The 22,009-nt window shown below is 39.9% G+C and overlaps 1 protein-coding gene across 1 annotated transcript; it reads right to left on the bottom strand.

The window, feature by feature from the left end:
- Nucleotides 1–10,677: 10,677 nt before the first annotated feature.
- On the bottom strand, nt 10,678–21,373 carry LOC122641021 (urease accessory protein G). The gene is made up of 8 exons (XM_043834334.1): nt 21,254–21,373; nt 20,959–21,153; nt 20,290–20,350; nt 11,629–11,830; nt 11,310–11,431; nt 11,058–11,162; nt 10,896–10,983; nt 10,678–10,835 (listed from the first exon to the last, which is right to left on the bottom strand). The coding sequence occupies exons 1-7, from the start codon at nt 21,328–21,330 to the stop codon at nt 10,900–10,902; spliced, it is 846 nt and encodes a 281-aa protein (XP_043690269.1). The 5' UTR covers nt 21,331–21,373; the 3' UTR covers nt 10,678–10,835; nt 10,896–10,899.
- Between the last annotated feature and the right edge of the window lie 636 nt (nt 21,374–22,009).

Here is a 22,009-nt window from a genome sequence, read left to right as displayed (position 1 = left end):
CGTTATTTCTCATTCTTATTTCTTATTATTGTTATGAGATTTGAATGAAAATTATTGAGATATGATATTACTGTTGGCATGCTTACATATGATTGTTAGAATAGATGCCATAGTCGGCTTGAAAATGAAAGGTATGGTGTGCCACAGTATGGGATGCAGGAGCACTGTACACTTCATACTATGTTCATGTAAAATGGCTTGTGACTAAGGATTAACATCACCCGGTACTACGAACCCTTGCCAACAGGAGGTTAAGGTGTTGGATACCACAATTGTGTAAGGTTAATGTCCTGAAAGGGCATTGGTCATTCAGTAGACTCATCAGGTCATTAGGATAGGTGGTGTCGATTGTTCCATCAGTCAATAGGGATGGTGGTAGCATAGTGGTAACTTAGAGGGTTGATCAGGCTGACCTTGAGAAGGGATGCTAGAGCCGACTACTTTTATCCGACAACTCAATGGATGTATCGCGGGAAGTGGTTAATAGCCCGTACCAGGGATACATATATTGGGGATTGTAGCAATACCTTCTTATCCAGGTTTAGTTTTTTTGTTAGGTGGATTAATAATAAAAATGAACTCTATGCATATAAGATTATATTTTGTGTTGGATCTGCATGCATGATTTATTCTTCATTCATGGGGCTCGATGGGGCTCATACTCGTGGAATCCTTCTTTTAGATAATCTTACAGGTAGATGTGATGATGGCGGAGAGGATTACTTAGAGAATAGGGACTGATGTTGTGGTGTTATCCTTTTTATTTCTTTTGTTTATTCATATCATTTTTTGTGGAAGAGTTTCCAATGTATGTATTTTGGAATGGTTGTGTGTGGGCCTGATAATTGTGATCTTAGGGATATCGGGCTGTTGGGACTTTCAATGTAAATAATATATATAAACTTGTAGGCATTTACTTTCCGTGCACTCTAATCAATGAAACACTTGTTATCTCGATATTGTTGTTGTGCTTGTGACGTGTAAATACTGTATCTGGATCCTGGAGGTCTTTGAATACTTCGGGTATTCGGGTCACTAGCCGAATCCTCCCAGGGGGTGGGTTGCAGGTGTGACAATTACACTGTGTACTTTGAAATAATGATTTCAAGACACGTGCGTGAGTGCACAAACTGTGTATATATAGTACAAGACCACATAAAAGTCTTACATGTGTCACTGCCAATTGATGAGGAATAAAGTTCTCTTTATTAGAATTTAATTGGTCTCTTGACTTGAGAGGTCTTTATCGTTGCGGTTACGCATCATGAGTTTGGCGAACCAATGGTTGATGTTTTCTTGATGACTATACATCGACATATTGGATTCATGGTGTTTGATTGTGAATGAGAAAGACATTCAACACAAAATACACTGACTGCCCTATTGGGAATATTGAGTAGAGAGAATATGTGTATGATTGGACAAAAATTTTGATCAGGTAACAACTTTCTAAACAGTTTACAATTGTTTTGAAAGCTAATATTTTTATTGATAATATCATTTTATTAAATATTTTGGTCAATCACTAACATAGAATCATTGTATAGGGATGTTTGATGGACTGAGATTTAACAATAATATAATTACATACCTTTAGTCCATTATGTGATATTGTTTAATGGAAGGTCTAATATGTAATTAATTAAATTAATTTCTGAATAAGTACTATTTTTGGAAGTTAATGGTATTAACTAATTTAATCTATGGGGAAATGAACTATGCATGGTCATGTGGCCCCTATGCCTTGCCACAGGAGCGTATGAAATTACCGCCCCATCTTGTGTAATGAAAATTCTCATACATGTTGATGCTCCTGCATGTACTCTCATTGACTCATGCATTGGTGTAGGAACTACAAGACCAAGCAATAATCTTTTGCGCATAATCTATATAATATTATAATAATTATTAATTATATTAATAGGTATTATAATATATTCAGATTAAGTAGGATACCTAATACCCCTTCCCTATTATGTAACATACAAGGATACATGTGTTTGACAATGATCCTAGTCAGTGAAGGGATTGATATGGATACTTGTCATTGAAAAGATTAGCCACATAAAAGGAGGAGAAAGGGAGATGGCTCACATGATTTTGGATGCCCTCTCCTTCACTCTTTGGCTGGAAATTAAAGTATTCGGAAACCCTAGGTGAGAGAGTTTCCGTGTGCATTCCCAATAAACACAATAGTTGCATGAACGTGTTCCTTGCACTGGTTGAGGGAGAAGAGCTAAGATCGTGTTGAGGAACTATACTTGTGTGGTTCAAAGGTAACCCATGTCCTCCTAATTAAGGTTTTGTATGGTAAATTTTGCATGCAAGGGGAGAGCGATCCAATTTTCTGCTGCATTAGGTATTTCTTGATACCCATCGAGTGTTGTCTTCCTAACATAGGTCTTATCAGAAAGTCAGCCAGAGCCGTTGATCGGTCCCATTCTAGTACAGCCCCGAAAATGGAACTATCTCTTTCGTCTACTAATACTTGTGCCAAATTGTATTTGAAGGGCTTCCACCATTTTGGAGCAAGAGCATTCTCTTTTGTTCTATTCCTTTGTTTGTTAAATTCAAACAAGTAAACAGCCTGGATGAAGTAGGCTATGACTATTCTTCTATAGTTAGCAACCTTCTTGCAACAAAATCCAAACTGTGGGCAGTTAAAATACTTGATCAAATGACTAGCTGACTGAATCAACACAAAGAGACACCACTGCACTAGTAATCCTACAAAGTTTCAAAAGAGGTTTCACTACAAATGTTAATAGGCTACTGATCTTTTTTAACCGTAGCCACAAATGGTTTTTGTTGTAATGTTTATCTAATTTTCTATTCAAATGTAAAACAATGGCTTTGGCAATTAACAATTGAACAAAGTGATCCTCAAAAAGCACATGACTATTTGCAAGACATTATTATAGCTAGTAGGGGTGTCAATTCCAGGTCTGGCAGGCTTGACCGATCCCGCCCAGTTAACGCCTGGCCTGGTCCGGCCCGGCCCGGCTTGATTATAAAACTTGTCAGGCTTAATAATTAGGCAGTCCCAGCGTGAGGTCCTAGCCTGTCGGATGCCCGACCTGGCCGATCGATTCAAGGGCCAACCTAGCCTGACCAATTACGGCCCAACCGAGCCCAACCTTTTAACTTGTACACTTCTTTGCATGGGCTTGGGCACTGTTTGATTTATTGGCCCAAATCTGTTTATATTATCAAAATTGTTTATGACATTAACTTTTTGTTGGGCTGGGCCTATTAAATATTCAATATTTCACTTCATTCAAATTTGAGCTTAAATTCATATCATGGGCCAACACGAGTTGCACTATTTCTAATGAATCGGTCATGTTCAAACGATTGGAATATTCAATTTTAATGGGAAAAAATAGAAAAGAGGTGGCAAGATGGTACATCTCTTTGTAAAATTAAAATATTCAATTTTAATGGGCTACACCATTTAAAACCTGTTTAGATTTAAACAGGCCCAGAGCTCGGTTAAGACCTTGTTAAGGCCTGATTATAGCTCGAGTCCATCCAAGCCCGGCCTGGATACTTAAAACCGGCAATCATGGTGCATGCTTCAAGCTTGGTGAGGCCTGGCTAGGCCCGATCGAGCCCGACCGGTTCACACCCCTAATACTAATAGCTAACAAGCAAAATCAATTATTTAGTGACTTTTGCTAAGGTTTCTACGACTGACCCAGAAAAACTTGAAATTGAAGTGACGAAGCATAGTATTGTTAGGAAAACTATAGATGCTTAAAAGAACCAACTTGACCTTATGAATCCAGTTAGTGTCCTTCCTGTTTTCAACTCAAATCTACAAATATACAAATATAATCTTGTTAGGACGTACTTGACCGATATGCCAAACTGATGGAACACGTTAAATCAAATCTTTTAACCTATCCCATACTAGGCTGGCCCAATCTAGCGCCTATACACTAAATCAAGCCCCATTAGGCACATAATAGACCACCACGCTTTTTGTAGCCATCGTCCTCGGTGGATCTCACTCTAGGCAACTCTCACTCTGGTGGTAGGTAGCACTCTCCAAATGGCTCTACTCTGGCTCAGGGTTTTTGCTTGGAAATAGGTAGCCCTTTCTTGACGACTTTCACTCTCCTCCAGGTATCCCTCTCCTAAGTAGCCTTTTCCGTGACTCAATCCTGTAATGTAATGCTCAGATTTGATACCAAATGTTAGGTACTTGATCGATATGCCAAAAGCTTCAGAGGTGATGGAACACGTTAAATCAGATCCTTTGCCCCTACCTCTATATTGGAAAATCTAGTAGCAACTTATCCAGTAGTAGTAGCCACTAATAATACCATTAATCCAACTGCAACACCTGTTGAAAACCTAACCTATCCCATACTAGGCTTTCCCAATCTAGCACCCATACACTAGATCGAGCCCCATTAGGCACATTATAAATCTCACTGGGGTTTTTACATTGCAGTGACATACTTCTCCATATAGATATCAGGAAGGGCCCCAATTCAAACTACATTGTAGAATACTACAATAGAGTTGATCCATGAGGGTTTGCTTGACATCTTCTTTAAAATTTGGGGCTCTAAGTAGGCTAATCCGAATTGCAAGCCGTGGGTCTCCCTAAATTCTCTTATAAATTTACTTGAAATTTTAGAAAAAATGTATGAATCTGATACCAAAGGTTAGGTACTTGACAGATACACCAAAAGCTCTAAAGCTGATGGAACGCATTAAATTAAACCCTTTAACCTATCGCGTACTAGGCCGGCCCAATCTATCACCATACACTAGATCGAGGCCTATTAGGCATATAACAAATCACACCGTGGTTTTTATATTACAGATTTACAGTGACATACTTCTCCATATAGATATCAGGAAGGGCCCAATTCGAATTACATTGTAGAATGCTACAACATAGTTCATCCATGAGGGATTGCTTCACATCTTGATCAAAAAATTGAAGCTCTAAGTAGGCTAATCCGAATTGCAAGCCATGGGTCTCCCTAAATCCTCTCTTATAAGTCTACTTGAAAGTTCAGAAAAAGATATGAAACCCACTGCAACATTCAATAGTAATAACTTTGGGAACCTGAGAAAGACTGAAAGGGTGAAAATAGAGACGGATCATACCAGCTATAGTTGATAAGATCTCTCCATTTGGAAGAAGAAAGGTTGCAAGTTGTAGAGACATAAAAAGCATAGGGATGAGCTTCCTCGCCCTTCTAAAGAAATCTCTTCAGTAGATCACTTCCTCATGAAAGAATCCTCTTCCCCACCCCCAACCACCTCCTTGGGCCTTTTTTTTTTTTTTTTTTTTTTTTGTATATTGTATTATCTTGACATGCTGTGATAGCGGAATCGGTTAAGAAAGCGATAAAGGGTGCAGAGAGAGAGAGAGAGATTTTTTGAGTAATTTACACATACCACCCCTGAGGTTTGACGAAAGTATGATTTTACCCCCTAGTTTTGGAAAATTCTACGTACCCCCTTGAGGTTTGCAAATGGTAACAAATAAGCCCATTCCGTCAGTTCATGACTAACTACGTTAAAATTTAGATTTGAACTGACGGAATTGCCCTTGCAAAAAAAAAAACCTGCAACTCATCTTCCCCAAATCGATTGGGGAAGATGAGTTGTAGGTTTTATGCAGAAACCAATTCCAATCTCTTCACTTCTCCTCGAAATCGAATTTACAGAAGAACAAGATGGATTATTAGGGATTGTAGCCATTTGATCAGGCTCATCGGCTTTCCGACAATAAGCAATAAACAGAGACATCAACGAAATTCCATCCCCCAAAGCGTGATGGATTCTCAATACACAACACTTTCATTCCCTTACCACATGAAACTCCCAAAGCGGAAGAAACCATCAACGATGAACATCTAACAAGGTGCATTCCTGCGGATAGATTACTGCATTTGACTTGCAGCTCTAGTGACTTGGACTTTTAAGCGTCTATGCTGTGATTGGCTAGGGCTTCTACCAATTCAACAAAGAGGCACAATTGGTTAGTCTAATCTCATCTTTAAACTCTTGTTATCTGCCCAATATATGGGTTTTGTTGGAGGGAGGGAAGCATCTTTGATGTAGCAGAAGCCAAACCAAGAACAAAGGATAAGAAGAAGCTTAGGAAGGGATCAGAAGAGTGCGCATGGCCAGTAAGGACATAGATCCTCCGACTTCCAAACCCATCATCTGCATCCTCATATGGGTTCTTGCGGCTGTTGACCACTCCAAGTAACCCAGATTTGGAATTCCAGCTTCGATCTTCACTGCCCCATAGGCCTGTATCTCTTCTGTCTTCTTGTTGCTTCCGTCGGTTCCTCCAATAAACTATTCAGCTCTATGCGGCTTCTCCGTACTCAATTATTTCAGGGCTTCCAGATCGATTGGATTCTTCATCCCAACCACAACTAATCACCTGATTCATTTCTGGTTGAAGGAAGAATCTTCCCGCAAGTGTTAGGGGTTCGTCGTCTTCTCTGCGAGCTCCAACCTCTCTCTTCATTGCAAATTTCTCTACTTCCATGTCAAAATCGTTAGATTTGTCGCCATTAAATTAGAATTGACTGCTTCCATGGACTTCAAATTCATGAAAGTCTTCTCCATCACTATCCAATTGTACTAATCCACAAGCTTCCTTGTCCCCACTTAATTAATTAGAACCCTTTTACTATAAATTTCTGGGTGTCCAATGTGTGATGTTAGATTCTTATTTAAAACTAGTTTGATCGTGAAACCCTAGAAACATGTGAAGTGGATGTTTAATCTCAATAAAAAACAAAAGGTCCAATAAGAAGATTAACTCATTTATCCATGAAATAAAAGATCTTTTTAAACTTACTCTGCATAAAACCTACAACTCATCTTCCCCAATCGATTTGGGGAAGATGAGTTGCAGGTTTTTTTTTTTTTTCTTTTTTTACAAGGGCAATTCCATCTGTTCAAATCTAAATTTTAACGCAGTTAGTCATGAACTGACGGAATGGGCTTATTTGTTACCATTTGCAAACCTTAGGGGGATACGCAGAATTTTCCAAAACTAGGGGGTAAAATTATCCTTTCGTCAAACCTCAGGGCTGGTATGTGTAAATTACCCATATTTTTTATACGATTCCGATGCCAATGGAGGATCTGCAGCCAATTTGATTTGTATGTGAAATTTAAAAGACGAGTAATTAATTAGGATTTCGTTCATATGTTTTCATCTAGCCATTGTATTTGAAAACACCTGGTTCTCATATAGTCTCATCGTTCTTTCTTGGGTTTTGTTTAGATCAGAAATTACTTGGGATAGAAAGCTTTGAACAATGCAAACGAAGGTTATTTTGGCCATTTCAAGAGTAAAGTAAAAGGCTTAAGGGGATGTTTTAACTTGGATGTCGATTATCAAAATCTTTATTGCATCATATAGGCGATTACGATCTCAAGGAGAATGACGGATGACACGACTCACCCCAACCAAATTACCATTTATTATTGTTCATGATTCTGTTTGTGTAGCAATCAACATACATCTCCTACTGGATGTGGTTGCTCCATACACGAGGATTAAGCATACAAGATAAGTTTTATATTTCAAGTCTACTTCAACAGATAGTGTTATGATTTTATGAAAGGAGCTTATAATGTCATAGGGGTTGGTAAACCTTCTTGTAAGTTCATAACTTAGCCACTTTGTAAGCAATTGATTGACATTTCACATTTGGGTGAGTCCCCATCTCATTGCTTAAATTTCAATAAATAATGAGCATGCTATATGAGTTAAAAATGCCACTAAACTATTGATTTAGTGATTTAGTTAAAAACACACGTGCACACGCAGGACACACACACACACACAGAGCAGGCTGGGTTAAGGCTCTGAAGCAACTTCAATTGCTTCTTGAAGCGAACAAGTAAAGTTGCTTCCACAAAAAACTTAGCCAAATGGATCCCTAATTTTCTGGATGTTCAGGGGATTGACAGAACACTTTCCCTTCCACCAGATTAGAAGCTATCAGATGAAAGATGAAGACCAAAAATGTATTCCATGGAACTTCAGTGCTTCTGAGTTTACACAACCCACCAGCCTCCTCCAACCACTACATTGAAGCCCTAATGTTGGTTGAAGGTTGTACCATGGAACAACTAAACCACTTACAAGTTGAATTATAGTTGCCTATCATCTCTTGTGCTTGATTTGTAATTATTTTTCAAGAATACCAAGGTTTCTTGCTTTTGCAATCTAAAATTTATGGCATCTCCATTACCAAAGATTGTCCCAGGTAAATTCTATGTTATATGGCGGCAATCACATCAGAATCTCAAACAAATATCCACTGCCAAAGCTTTGATATATTATTTAGCAACTAATGGCATTTTATTTCTTAAATTTTATGTCTGAAATATCTCAAAAGACTGGCTGCTTCAATAGCTCAAGGATTTGTTCAAGTTAACAGGGAAAAACCCATTAGTGTAAAAATTTCTTCTGTTTGTGGTGGAGGCATGTACGCATTGCCTCTGTTTCTTATCCAGGTAAAATGACTTGAAATCATTTCCTTTTGTGAAAGATGGGATAATACTAAAATGTACAGTAGGGTTAGTATTAGGTAGGGATGTCCTATGTCTCCCAATATCTTAACTCTTGCCATGGAGTTTATATCTAGATGTTTACATTCTAAGGTAGAGTAAAAGCTTATTGGTTTCTTCCCTAAATGCAAGGCCCTCTTGTTTTCACACATTTAGTCTTTGCATATGACCTTATGGTTTTCACAAGAGCCAATCCCTCTTCTTTGGAAGCAGTGATGGCTACTCTCTACTCCTACGCTGCTATGTCGAGTCTGTGTTAATAAACATAAACTTTTGTTGTTTCTAACTGATATCTCGAAGGATGCCAAGGACAGATTAAGGCGCATTTCTGGCTTCTCTATGAGCCACCTTCCAATTAAGTACCTCGGCCTCCCCTTGATCTCCTCTAAGTTGGCTGCCCATCATTGCTTTCCCATTGTGAAAGGCAAAGCTTTTATCCTACATGTTGGTCGCTGGAGTTGGTTTGAACAGTCACACACATTGCTCATTACCCTTAGAAGTTCCTGGCATGGTGGAACCGATGAAAAATCAAGAAGCCATGAACAAAGTTTCACTGAACTCATGAGGGAGATCAAATAAAATTTTGTACACGAGTATGCATGGGCAATCAAAAGGGACCCTGTGGCGTGGGATGATCCATTAGGTTTCTAACCAGAGTGGTTACTAGATTCTGATGTGCAATTCAAGGGTAACCATTTCCAATTCACACCCTGTAGTGCAGGAAACAGAATCTGTCCAGGGCAAACATTTTCATTTCATTCTGGCTGGCTTCTTTGATTCACTGCTACGATGGTCTCTCCCACAAGGTATATGCATCCAGCCAATCTAGACATGAATGACAAGTACAGAATAATGTTACAGAAGAAACAATCTCTACTACTCATGCCAAAGCAAGAATCAGTCAGTAATCAAGGGATGGTTTTCTTTCCAAAGTGTTCTATAGTGGATTATGTCTTGTCTTGGTGAGTACATTAGGCTCCATTGTTTTTTCCCAGTCTTGGAGGCTTACATCCAAGATACACTCTTGAGGAAGACATTCTTGTAAGTTTTCCATACGGAAGGGGAATGACCTTAGAGACATGTAGCCAAATGGAGGACTGACATGTCGGATTCTAGACAAGGTTGGATTGGGGCACAAAAAATATAAGAGGCCTTCTTAAAGGAGCAGGGAACAGAGCATCGATTTAAAAATTGATCTGCTAGATACGTCCAAAAGATGACTGACTTAAATGAATGTTGATGGGTCAATAATATGTGACAAGCAATTGGCAGGAGCAGAAGCTGGGGCAGTTACACCACAGCTCTTGGAGTCACACTCATGCAGTAACAAAGCTAAGGACGTGAGGGAGTGCTTCAGTATGATGGAGAATTTGTGGAAAGTGACTCCTCTGTACTATAAACTTGCTTTTTAAGAAATTTGATCCACCATTTCATCTTAGAACATTACTGAAAATTGTTACTGGTACCCAAATAGCAGTCAATGCAGATGCCTTCTTGCTAAGGTCATGGCCTCCAGCAAACATATGATCTGTTCGACTATTCCTCCCCTTGTCCAAAAGGATATTAACAAGTAATTGGAAGGAATAACCCCAGAATGACTACGGTAAATAGTGAATAGATTAATATAACTTTAGCACCAACACCTTCCACCCCCCACCCAAAAAAGAAGAAAAAGGGAGCAAGTGTAGGAGAGGGGAGAGATGCAATCTACTTCAGTATCCACAAAAAACCCGGTGGTCAACTCTCTGACAAGCACATAATCTAGACAGTTCCCAATCAAACAATCCTAAGCCTTCCAGAAAATGGGCCAATCAAACATGATTAATGATTCTGCAAAAGCTGCTATGTATGCTCGTTACCTCTCAGTTGATGCATCTGGAAGATGGCAAGTATCTGGAACTTCATAAAGCCTGCAGTTACTTTCAGTTAAAACAGGTGACTGCGGTTTCACTTGATGAAGTCAGCACAGAATTTTCTCTCATGAATACAAGGTTTATAGGGTAACTGGATGTCGAGGCATATCTGCTGTAGTTTTATACTTCTGATTTGCACAATTATGCTTTCTCTAATAAAATCTTTTGGTTACTCATCAAACATACAAGGGTTAACTAATGACCACAACGCTATCGGAAGCAACTACCCAAATGATGTGGCCAGATATGCTTTTCAGTTATTAAAGATTATTGAGAGTAGCACATAAGTGAATCCTTTCGTAGTGATATTGCGCATAAAGCAAGATTGTAACAGACACCCATGGATAAATAACAGGCAGTACAAAATATTATCTCTGAGGTACAGATATGATTTGGCAAATAAACCTACATGGGTTCAGTGCCGCTTCTTCCCTGTTGCTGCTTCCCAAGCTTGTAAGATGTGGTTAACTATTTCCTCTACACCATGCCCATGCTTCACCTGCATAAACCACTTCAAACATAAGCACGCCAAGAGAGAGAGAGAGAGAGAGAGAGAGAGAGAGCATATTCAACCTGAGCAAACACAAAAGGTCCTCCATCCCGCATCCGAAGTGCATCTCGTTCCATGACTGCCAAGTCAGCACCAACTGCTTCTGCAATATCAGTCTTGTTTATTACCTGCATTTAAATTTAAAGAGCTCAGAGAAGAACATTTAAACTATGCAACAATCTTATTCTACAGAAATGATCTAATGTGATCCAGGACTTTCAGACTCGATGAGAAGCCTAAACAACAGAAGATGTTAGATTCAGTGAATAACATACCAGAAGGTCAGCTTGTGTAATGCCTGGACCACCTTTACGAGGTATCTTATCTCCACCAGAGACATCAATTATGTAAACAATGAAGTCAGCCAACTCCCTACTGAAGTTAGCAGCTAAATTATCTGCAGAAATAGAAGTTCAGGGAATATCAAGGCTCCCTTGATCAATACCCATTTCCAAAAGTTTGTCTAGGTAACCAGTGCTGTTTAAATGAGCAGTTTGTGAGCTTATAGTTTCACAAAAAATAGCTGCTTAATGTACCAAAGCTATATAATGAAACAATCGAAGTTATCAAGGCAACATGGGACATCAGAATTACCGCCTCCAGATTCACAAAGAAGGATGTCTGCTTTGAACAAGTTAGACAGCTCTTCCAGAGGTCCAAGATTAATACTGATATCTTCACGGATTGCAGCATGTGGACATCCTCCTGTTTCAACAGCACGTATTCTTTCTTCAGGAAGTGCTCCATTTTTTATCAGGAATTCTCCATCCTCTTTTGTGAATATATCATTTGTCACCTGAAACATTTCATAGAATAAATATCCTATATAAAAGACATTGGTTAAAATATGTAAAGGTTCCAACAATCATAAGATGAGGATTATAAGAGAAAACAAAATAAGGCATTGGCATTGGCATGTAAAATTTCCAATTACATCTGGATAAGGAAAGAGGGGTGAAAAGAATAATAGAAAATATTGAAACAAATTGCTGGTTCACCAGTTACCATAAGGAGACCAGCATATGACATTCAATAACAGAAAATGGCCCATTTGAAAGAACAAAACTTCTTTACCTTTTTTGTAATTTAATTTAAAATAGTAAGAGCTATCAAAAATAGTGGACATTTTGCAAATCAAGGTGGTGCTTAAACAAAGGGAAAATCTATTTGTAAACAATCTGGTTACAAGTAACTCTTGTAACCTCTTTTATTTGCCCTTGAACAAGTCACTTGACTACATCTTTTGATGCGGTCAGTTTTGTAATTTTCCTGCTCTTCTCCTCCCCTCCCTTTCCCTTCTCTTCTCTTCGTTTCAGAATTACAAACTGCTCTCTCTCTCCCCTGCTTTCCTCCACTGTCTCTCCCTCTCTACCTTCCTCTTGCAGCCCCTCCTGTAGCACCCCACTCCCACAGCCCCCTGGCATCTCCCCCAGCTCCCACCCTCAACCTGCCCCTGCCCCTGCCCCCACCCTCACTCCCACCTCTTCATCTCCCCTCCCTACCTCCTCAACCCCGCCTGCATTTCCCTCCCCCTTCCCTTCCTACATCTACCTCCCCTTCGTAACCCGCATCTCCTTCTCTCCCCTCACCCAGCCTCTCTCTTTCTATTGAAACTTCTCCGTTTTACCCTCCTTAGCAACAGTTTTACACTTTCATGCTGCAAACACGGCTCCTCTAATAATGCCTCAGAAGTCAAAGGGAGTTCCTGATCTCAAAGATGATATGAATATAAAGTGGCAGAGACTGATGAGGATTGAGTGATGGTGGAAGAAAAAACATGTAACAATTGCAAAGCGGACTTCGGATGGAAGGCGTTAAATTCATTGACGTTCCTGGTCGGATAATGGCCAGACTCAGAATGGGGGAAGTTTTAAAACTTTTTAAGCCTTAAATTATAGATTAGATGGAGTGGTGTGGTTCTGCCCTTCTGCTTCAAATGTTCAATGGTTCATCACTTCAAGTTGTCAAGTTTCATCTGCAGTCCCAATTGCACTACTCAATGCTCCCTCCCTTCAATTCCATTGTGTGTAGCCTTCCAAGGTTTCCTGCCTGGTTCCTTTTTTTGAAGTCATTAATGAGGATCTTCTCTCTCAATTACGAAGACAAAAAGGAGAAAACAAGAAAGAGTGAGAATCATGTGATCCACATCTCTGTTTCCTCTCTTTCTGTAAAGCTAAAAACAGCACACCGTTTGTTTTAACTCTTTCTGTCTATACATATTTTCTAATTTGAGATTATCATTTATGTAATGGCCTCAAGCGCTTCAAGGTTCATCAAGTGTGTGAACTGAAAACCTGTCCGACCTCTTCCTAGAGTCCTAAACGAACATAAACAGGGGAAACAAGAAAACAGGGGGCTGGGAATGGAGTGGGGTGAGGGGGAGATGTAGAGGGCGGACGTGGAGTTGGAGGTGGAGGTCAGGGTGGGGGGTAGGGGGGTGGTGGGCCGAAGGTGGGCTGCCGGATGGTGGTTCCAGGAGGGGAGGGTTGTTGCAGCTTGGGGAGGCTGATGAAGCCTAAGAATGAGAGTGGCAAATTTACATTCTTAGCCTCTCTAAATAATTAACACATCATCTTTGTAAGGGTAAAAAACGTCTTACAAATTTTGTTTGTAACTTTCTTGGTTACAAACAGACGTACCTAAACAAATATGGGGAATCTCTCATACATGCATTTCTAGATTGAGTGAAAAAAAAAAAGATTCGATTTTAATACTAGCTGCTGTTTCCAATAGCTTGAGAGACATCTGTATACAAAGTAACATTAGCAACCCAAGTGCAAAAGTAAAGATCTAGGAGAAGATATATAGTTGTAAAATCTTAATTTCAAAGTTAAAAGAACACCCGGTAACAATTAAAAAATCTTGCCATGAACCTGCCATGTCAAGTTGTGAGAAAATATTCCCATGCCTTGGCCTCTATAGCTGAAGTTTTGCCTAGCTAATTTAATTTTATCTTTCAGGGAAAAAAATTAAAGTGTTAATTTAATTTCATAAAATTTACATAATTTAAATGTTAATTCAACTAAAAGACATAAAAGTTAAGGCAGAATTTTATATGGGTTTGATCTTTCAAAGAAAATAAAAAATAACATGTAATGTTGTTCTCCATCATACACTTTTTGTGCTTTTTGTTCCCTAGTATTTCACTTATGTAATAAACTAGAAAATAGAGAATGAAGAGAGGTGGAAGAAGGAGAAGAAGAGAAGAGAAGAGAAGTTGAGAGCCATAGAGCTGTCTCTCGTTAAGAAGAGAGGAGCTCGATATACTTTCTTATAAAAAGGGGTTATAAGGACAATAGGGGTGAAAAGGGAACAACATAAAATAAAATAGGAGAGGAGATCTCTCGGGATTAGTGCCAAAGGGTTTGACGGTAATCCCGAGAGGGACTATCACCCTCTCACTCAAGCTGGAGCATATATATCAATCATGCCCAGTGTTGGATTGTACGGGTCAGAATACCCGTGGGGGTATTCTGGACATTTTACCTTTGTTATTTCTTGTTTATTTCATGTACAGCCATGTCGGCTATGACTAGGGACAATTCTGTCCTTGTAATTTCTGTTGCTTATAAATACATGACTTGGGGTCTGCCTTAGACTATCCAAGCATTCATTTTTCCTAATTCTAATCTCTGGACATTGTTCTTTTGTGGGTGGAAACCTTGTCACTTGGCGTAGCAAAAAACAGAATGTTGTGGCAAGGTCCAGTACTGAAGCAGAGTTCCGTGCGATGGCAGAAGGAATCTGTGAGCTTTTGTGGCTTAGAGGATTGTTGCAGGATATTGGTGTTGTTGTTCTTCTTCCAATGATGCTTTATTGTGATAATAAAGCAGCCATTGGTATTGCTCATAACCCTATCCAGCATGATCGTACTAAGCATGTAGAGGTTGACGCCATTTCATCAAGGAGAAGCTCGAAGCCAGCCTCATCTACGTTCCCTTTGTGAAGTCTATTGATCAGTTAGCCGATGTGTTCACCAAGGGGCTAAGTGGTAAAGTGTTTCTTCCTATATTAGTCAAGTTGGGCATGCATGACATATATGCTCCAACTTGAGAGGGAGTGTTGAATTGTATGGGTCAGAATACCCGTGGGGGTTTCTGGACATTTTACCTTTGTTATTTCTTGTTTATTTCATGTACAGCCATGTCGTCTATGACTAGGGACAATTCTGTCCTTGTAATTTTTGTTGCTTATAAATATATGACTTGAGGTCTACCTTAGACTATCCAAGCATTCATTTTTCCTAATTCTAATCTCTCAACACCCAGTTTGTTACAAATATAATCAACCCTTCTACTTCCGAATGACTTAGTGAAAATGTCTGCAAGTTGCTCTCCTGTTTTGACATGCTTTGTAGAGATCACTCCCTGCTGAAGTTTTTCTCGAACAAAGTGACAATCTACCTCAATATGTTTGGTTCTTTCGTGAAACACTAGGTTCGAGGCAATATGTATTGTTGACTGATTATCACACCATAACTGCATGGGTGAGGGATCCTCGAACCCAAGCTCAGTCAACAGCATTTTCAGCCAAACCAATTCAGAAATTGCATGTGCCATGGCTCGATATTCGCCATTCGGACTCTGCACTTGACCTGGCCACTACACTCTGTTTCTTGCTCTTCCATGAGACAAGGTTGCCTCCCACAAACACACAATACCCTGTAGTTGATCTCCTATCAACAGATAATCCAGCTCAATCTGCATCACAGAACCCTTTAACTCTCCCATGTCCATGACTAGCATATACTAATCCACACCCTGGAGCCTTTTTAAGGTATCTCAAAATTCGTATGACAACATCCCAATGAGGAGTTCGAGGAGATGACAAAATTGGCTCACAATACTTACTAGGAAGGCAATATCAGGTCTGGTGAAAGTCAAGTAGTTGAGCTTCCCAACAAGTCTTCTATATTGCTCTGGATCATCAAGAACATCTCCCTTTTCAGCAACAAGTTTAACATTAGGATCCATTGGGTTATCAAGAGGTCCACACCCAAGCATCCCAGTCTTTGTAAGCAGGTCAAGAGTGTATTTTCGCTGTGATAAGGATATACCCTTCTTTGACTAAGCCACTTCAATACCTAGGAAATAGTTTACCTTCCCCAAACTCTTAGTTTGAAACCTCTGTTGTAAATGAGACTTCAAACTCTTAATTCCTTCAGAGTCATCTTCAGTAATCACTATATCATCCACATATACCACAAGGAAAATTCTGCCTGTATTGGTCCTTCGATAAAAGAGAGAGTAATTACTGTTACATCGAGATAGGCCAAACTCAAGGACTACTTCTGTGAAGACCAAACCAGGCTCTAGAAGATTGTTTCAAACCATACAAGGATTTCTTCAGCTTACAAACAAAACCAGACTTCCCCTGAGCAACAAACCCGGGAGGTTGCTCCATATACACCTCCTCCTGTAGGTCACCATGAAGGAATGCATTCTTAACATCCAATTGGTGCAGTGGCCACTTATGAGTGGCTGCAAGAGAGATCAAGACCCGAACAGAAGTATGTTTAGCAACAGGAGAAAAGGTATCGGAATAGTCCACCTCATAAACCAAAGCATAGCTCTTGGCCACCCGGCGGGCCTTTAAGCGAGCAAGGGAGCCATCTGCATGAACCTTGACAACATAAACCCATCTACAACCTATAACAGATTTCCCAGGCGGCAAAGGAACAAGATCCCAAGTCTGGTCATATTCCAATGCCTGCAATTCCTCCTCCATAGCTGTCCTCCAACCAGAACTAGATAATGCCTCTGCAATAGTCTGAGGAATAGGATGAGATGCAACAGTAGACAGACAAACACCAAAGGTAGGAGACAAACCAGAATAGGAAACATGAGCAGAAAGAGGATGGTGAACACACTGATGCTTACCTTTACGCTGAGCAATGGGAAGATCCAAATCCGAAGGTGGAGGAACAGAGACTGATGTAGAATCTTCAGACGGCAAAGACGTGGCAGCAGGTAGAGGATCAACAGGGGCAGCAGCTTCTTCCCTTGGACGACGACCATAAGCATTGCGAACCGCAGGCTGAACAGGCACAGACATAGATGGAGGAGGCACCGGCACAGGAGCAGGGGAGAGGCACAGATATAAGAGAATGAACAACATAAATGGGTATCTCCTCATCCAAAGTAGATGAAATAGCCGGGGTATCCGAATACGACTGAGACTCAAAGAAAGAGACATCAGCAGTGATAAAATATTTCCAAAAAGTGGGAGAATAACACTGATACCCCTTCTGAACACGGGGGTAGCCAACAAAAATACATGTGAGAGATTTAGGGTCAAGTTTAAATAACCTAGGGGTGTGATCCCGAATAAAACAAACACACCCAAAAACACGTGGGGGCAAATGAAATAAAGGGCCAGAAGGAAAAAGCAAGGAATGAGGAATACCACCTTTCAATAGTGAAGAGGGCATGCGATTGATGAGATAACATGCAAATCAGAATGAACCAAAGAGAAAGGGGCAGTAGCCTGTTTATTAACTCTAGGGGAATAACTCACACGGTGGAGTTTCCCAAACTAACAAGACTCACAATCTAAAATGGAGAGCGAACGAAAACCAGGATAAAGTTTCTGCAAACTCTGTAAAGAGGGATGCCCCAACCGGTAATGTATCTGGTGAGGGGATGATGTACTTGAATAGGCAACAGAAGGCATGTCCTCAAGAAGATATAGCCTCCCTGATATTTTACCTCTACCAATCGTCTTCTTCGTCTGGAGATCTTGAAAGACACAACCATCAGGGAAAAAGGTTATAGAACAGTTATATGCCTTGGTGATTTGGCTAATAGACAAAGGGTTAAATGAGAACTTAGGTAAATATAGAACTGAAGATAAAGAAATGGTAGAAGTAGGCTGAACAGTGTCTGCACCCTTAACTGTAGCAAAGGAACCATCAGCAAGGGTAACAGTAGAAGAAGAGGTATGTAAAGAGGAAAAGATACCTGACATCCCAGACATATGATCAGACGCCCCAGAATCAATACTCCAAGGCCTAGAGGTGGAGAAGCACGCAGTGACATTACCTGTCTGGACAAAAGTAGCAGTGGAAGAGGCCTCCTGAGATGCCTTCCCTTGGCTATACCGAGCATACTCCTCCTCTGTCATGGTCAAAGTCACACGGCACTCTTCTATAGGCACAAAAGGGACTGTTGGTTCAGTACTCGCAGTGTTGGCTGTCTTTGACTGAGGTGGTTTGCCATATAACTTCTACCAAAAATGTTGAATATGGCCAGGTTTACAACAATGATGACACACCATTCTTGTAGGACTAGCTTTCTCAAATTTATCTGTCACGCCTTGAGTGTGGGCTGATGAGGGAACAACAGAGGTGGGCTGAGTCTTAGGAGGGCCATGACCTCCTGCACAGCCATTGCTCACAAGAGCAGTGCTATCAATATTACTAGAGTCTCGTGTAATGTCTCGGGACACACGAAGAACCCTAGAAAAAGTGTCTGCAAGCGATGGAACCCTGTCTCCACCAAGAATCTGAGATCACACCGAATCAAATTTGGGTCCCAAGCTGCCCAAAAAACTCATAACAGCTAACTGTTCCCGCTGGTTTTGCATTTGTGTCACATCAAAGGTGATGGGCAGCAGTGCATTCAACTCTTCATACATGCACTTGAAATCAACAAAGTGTTGGGTAAGCATACGATCCTTCTTATCAACATGGTAAAATTCTTGAGACAACTCATAAATCCTTGAGAGGTTGTTGTGTCCAGAGTATAACACAACCAAGTAATCCCATAAATCCTTGACGGTGTTGATATGAGTGACCAAGTCAACAATGTTGCTGTCCAGGGAGTTGAGCATTTGGCCCAAAATCCTTGCATCAGTAATTTCCCATGAAGACTCATCAGTCCCTGCGGGCTTCACCCCTGTTAAGTGATTCTTGTCACCCCTTCTTGTCAAAACTAGAGACACAATTTTCTGCCACTGCTGAAAGTGGTGACTCCCTTCCAACTTCTTTGATGTGAGATAGGTTGATGAGGAGGATACAACCTCAGTCACCAACTTAGCATCCTTTGATGTTTCTCCCATTACAGCCAAAGTCAAAGAGAAACCAGAAATAGAGTCCAAACAGCCAACACAAACTAGAACTAGAGTTCAAACAGCTTTAAAGAACAATCCAGCCACCAACAAAGTCAATCAAAGAGAGACCAATGATCAAACAGCCAAACAGCCCAACAAAGCACAATAATCGATCACCAAAAAATACTCCAACAGAGCTTAAAACAGCAGAAAAGTCGATCCAAAAGACCAGAAATCCTTCACTACTGAATGCTAGGAGTCATTGTAGAACAATAAACATCAACATACCACTGGATTTATGCAATCAGCAGCATAAAACATAAAGTCGAACAGGTAGAGTGCATTCGGAAAGTAAAGGGGTAAACTGATATAAACCTTACTCAGAGTCGATGGCTTTAATCCATCAAACAAAGTGTAGAAGCTTCACAAAAAAAGGGTAGGGAAACACCCCCCTGCTGGAGAAGTAAAACCGAGAGCTCTAGAAGGTATTCACAGCTTCACCGATTAGTTGGGAGGATGGAAAAGACGATGAAGAACCAGATCAGAGTTGTGTGAGCTTGGTAACCAGTGATCAGATAAGCTCTGATACCATGTAAATAAACTAGAAAATAGAGAATGAAGAGAGGTGGAAGAAGGAGAAGAAGAGAAGAGAAGTTGAGAGCCAAAGAGCTATCTCTCGTTAAGAAGAGAGGATCTCGATATACTTTCTTATAAAAAGGGGGTATAGGGACAATAGGGGTAAAAAGGGAAAGTAACAACATAAAATAAAATAGGATAGGAGATCTCTCGGGATTAGCGCCAAAGAGTTTGATGCTAATCTCGAGAGGGACTATCACCCTCTCAACAACTTATATAGCATGTTCTTTTGAGTTATATATTAACTTTTGGATACATACCAGGCCATTTCCTGGCTTGTTTGTTTGCAATCATAAATCTCACAATGACAGATAATATGTGAAACTTTAGAGCATATTGTGACTTGTAACTCTTTGATATGTTGCTACTTCCAGGCTTGCTTGGTTGCAACCATAAATCTCAGTGATAGATAAATACATGACCCATGGATCATCAATGTGTACCGTGATTCAACACAAATTGAGAAATGTTAACAAAGCATACCAACTGGTATGATCATAAACGAGGCAAATCACAGAAATGCATGGATACAGAAGATGTTTCTAAAACATCGAACTGGATAATACATACTGCAGCAAGACTGTACTTGTCACGCAAGAGTTTGCATAATGCAAGCATTAAAGCTGTTTTCCTGTAGAATGTGAATAAAGATTCTATTAGTATTTGCCAAAACTATTCAGCCATAAGAGCTAATTTATCAATGAAAAAGTTGGAAGCCAATTAGAAAACGAATTGAATCAACTCAATTAAGGAATTAAACCATATCCCAACCATTTGGGATCAGCAACACAGATCCAATTCTCACCATTTCACTTTATAGAATGACAATAGTATCTATACTGTACATCCTATTTTTTCAACAATAGCCTCAAGAAAAGTAGTGGATTGACTACAGGTAAGGTACGCAACACTGAAGCTCTGACTTCAGAGGCAAATACTGTGATCAAGAACACTTCATGGTTAAAGATTTTACACAATTCCAACGGAAACACCATGTCTTATCATTAACAGTGTAAATCTACTACTTTTAAGAACAACGCAGTGGAACCAAAGAAAAACATACACAACCATTAAAAGAAGCCCTTTCCTTGAAAAACATACACAACCATCAAAAGAAACCCTTTCTTTATAAAAACCTACACAACCATCAAAATAAGCCCTTTCCTTCAAAAACATACACAACCATTAAAAATAGTACTTTCTTTGAAATAATAGAAGAATTGAGATCTTGAAGCATACCCAGTTCCGACAGGCCCACCAATGCCAATAGTGAAAGCTCGTTCATTGAAATCTCTGTTGGAAAGGGGAGGAGCTCTTCTGCTAAAATACCCAGGTGAGTATATGGGTTCATGTGAGTGTGGCGCTAACCCATCATGGCTATGATACACTTTACCATCAGCACCTACCCATGATGTTGAACCATCTTGAGCTCCCCTGTTAAAAGTGCAAAGAATAAGAAGAAGAGATTAATGGAGACTGCAAGAGACCATAATCGCTCAAATATCAAATTGAAAGTGTTTTATCGGAAAATTACTCGTGGGTATGATGGTGGTGATGATCGTGAGCATGATCGTGAGCATGGTCGTGAGCGTGATGATCTTGGGAAGCCATTCGCTATGAATTTCGAAGTTCAAAATCTCAGTTAAATCCCAGAGTTCAGAGAGGGAGCAAGGGCTCATCTCCTAATGCTTTTCTCTCAGCACCTACACATGATTGTTGTTTTATGTTGCTGGGACAGGTTCGTTTTACATAAATGCCCCTGTGTTTTTCTACTGGAAAATCATTGAGATTGAAGATTCTCCCTCCAATCACAACCAAATCATGAGCTTATCTCCTAATTCTTTTGCCATTTTCTTTGTTTAATGCAAATATTTTGTCGAATCTGGGATGCCAGCGATAGGATAAAAGAAAAAGCAATATTTTAATTAGTTTTTTTTCTCTCTTCCATGAAAAAAAAAAAATGCAGCTTTTAATTTGTTTTGCTCAATGCTCAGAGCTTAGAGCCTGTGACCCACCCTTACATCTGGTTTTGCTCAATCTTCAGAACCCACGTCATATTTCTAGTTTTGCTCAACGCTTGGTGTTTGGAGCCACAGAGTCTCAGACCCACGTCTTGTTTCTAGTGAACTTAGACGAACTGGATAAGCCTATGATATCATCAATCAAGTTGGTCTAAAAAACAATGGCTAACCATTTGGGTACTGGTTTTTGTGCTTATCAAAATTAAGAAAAAGTTGGTCTAAAAATGAAGGGAGAGGGATGGATTTTTGTCACCTCAATTTCCTCAAAC

This window comes from Telopea speciosissima, chromosome 9, assembly GCF_018873765.1.
Source record: "Telopea speciosissima isolate NSW1024214 ecotype Mountain lineage chromosome 9, Tspe_v1, whole genome shotgun sequence".
NCBI lineage: Eukaryota > Viridiplantae > Streptophyta > Magnoliopsida > Proteales > Proteaceae > Telopea > Telopea speciosissima.
Note: the sequence above shows the minus strand (reverse complement) of the source record. Positions and strands in the feature narration are given on the sequence as shown.

Excerpts from the sequence above, each read along its gene's own strand:
- LOC122641021 (XM_043834334.1), bottom strand. The coding sequence starts at position 21,330 with ATGGCTTCCCAAGATCATCACGCTCACGACCATGCTCACGATCATGCT. Across the intron at positions 21,154-21,253 it reads CACCACCATCATACCCACGA|GGGAGCTCAAGATGGTTCAA; the intron begins GTAATTTTCCGA and ends CACTTTTAACAG. Across the intron at positions 11,831-20,289 it reads ACAAGTACAGTCTTGCTGCA|GTGACAAATGATATATTCAC; the intron begins GTATGTATTATC and ends GAAATGTTTCAG.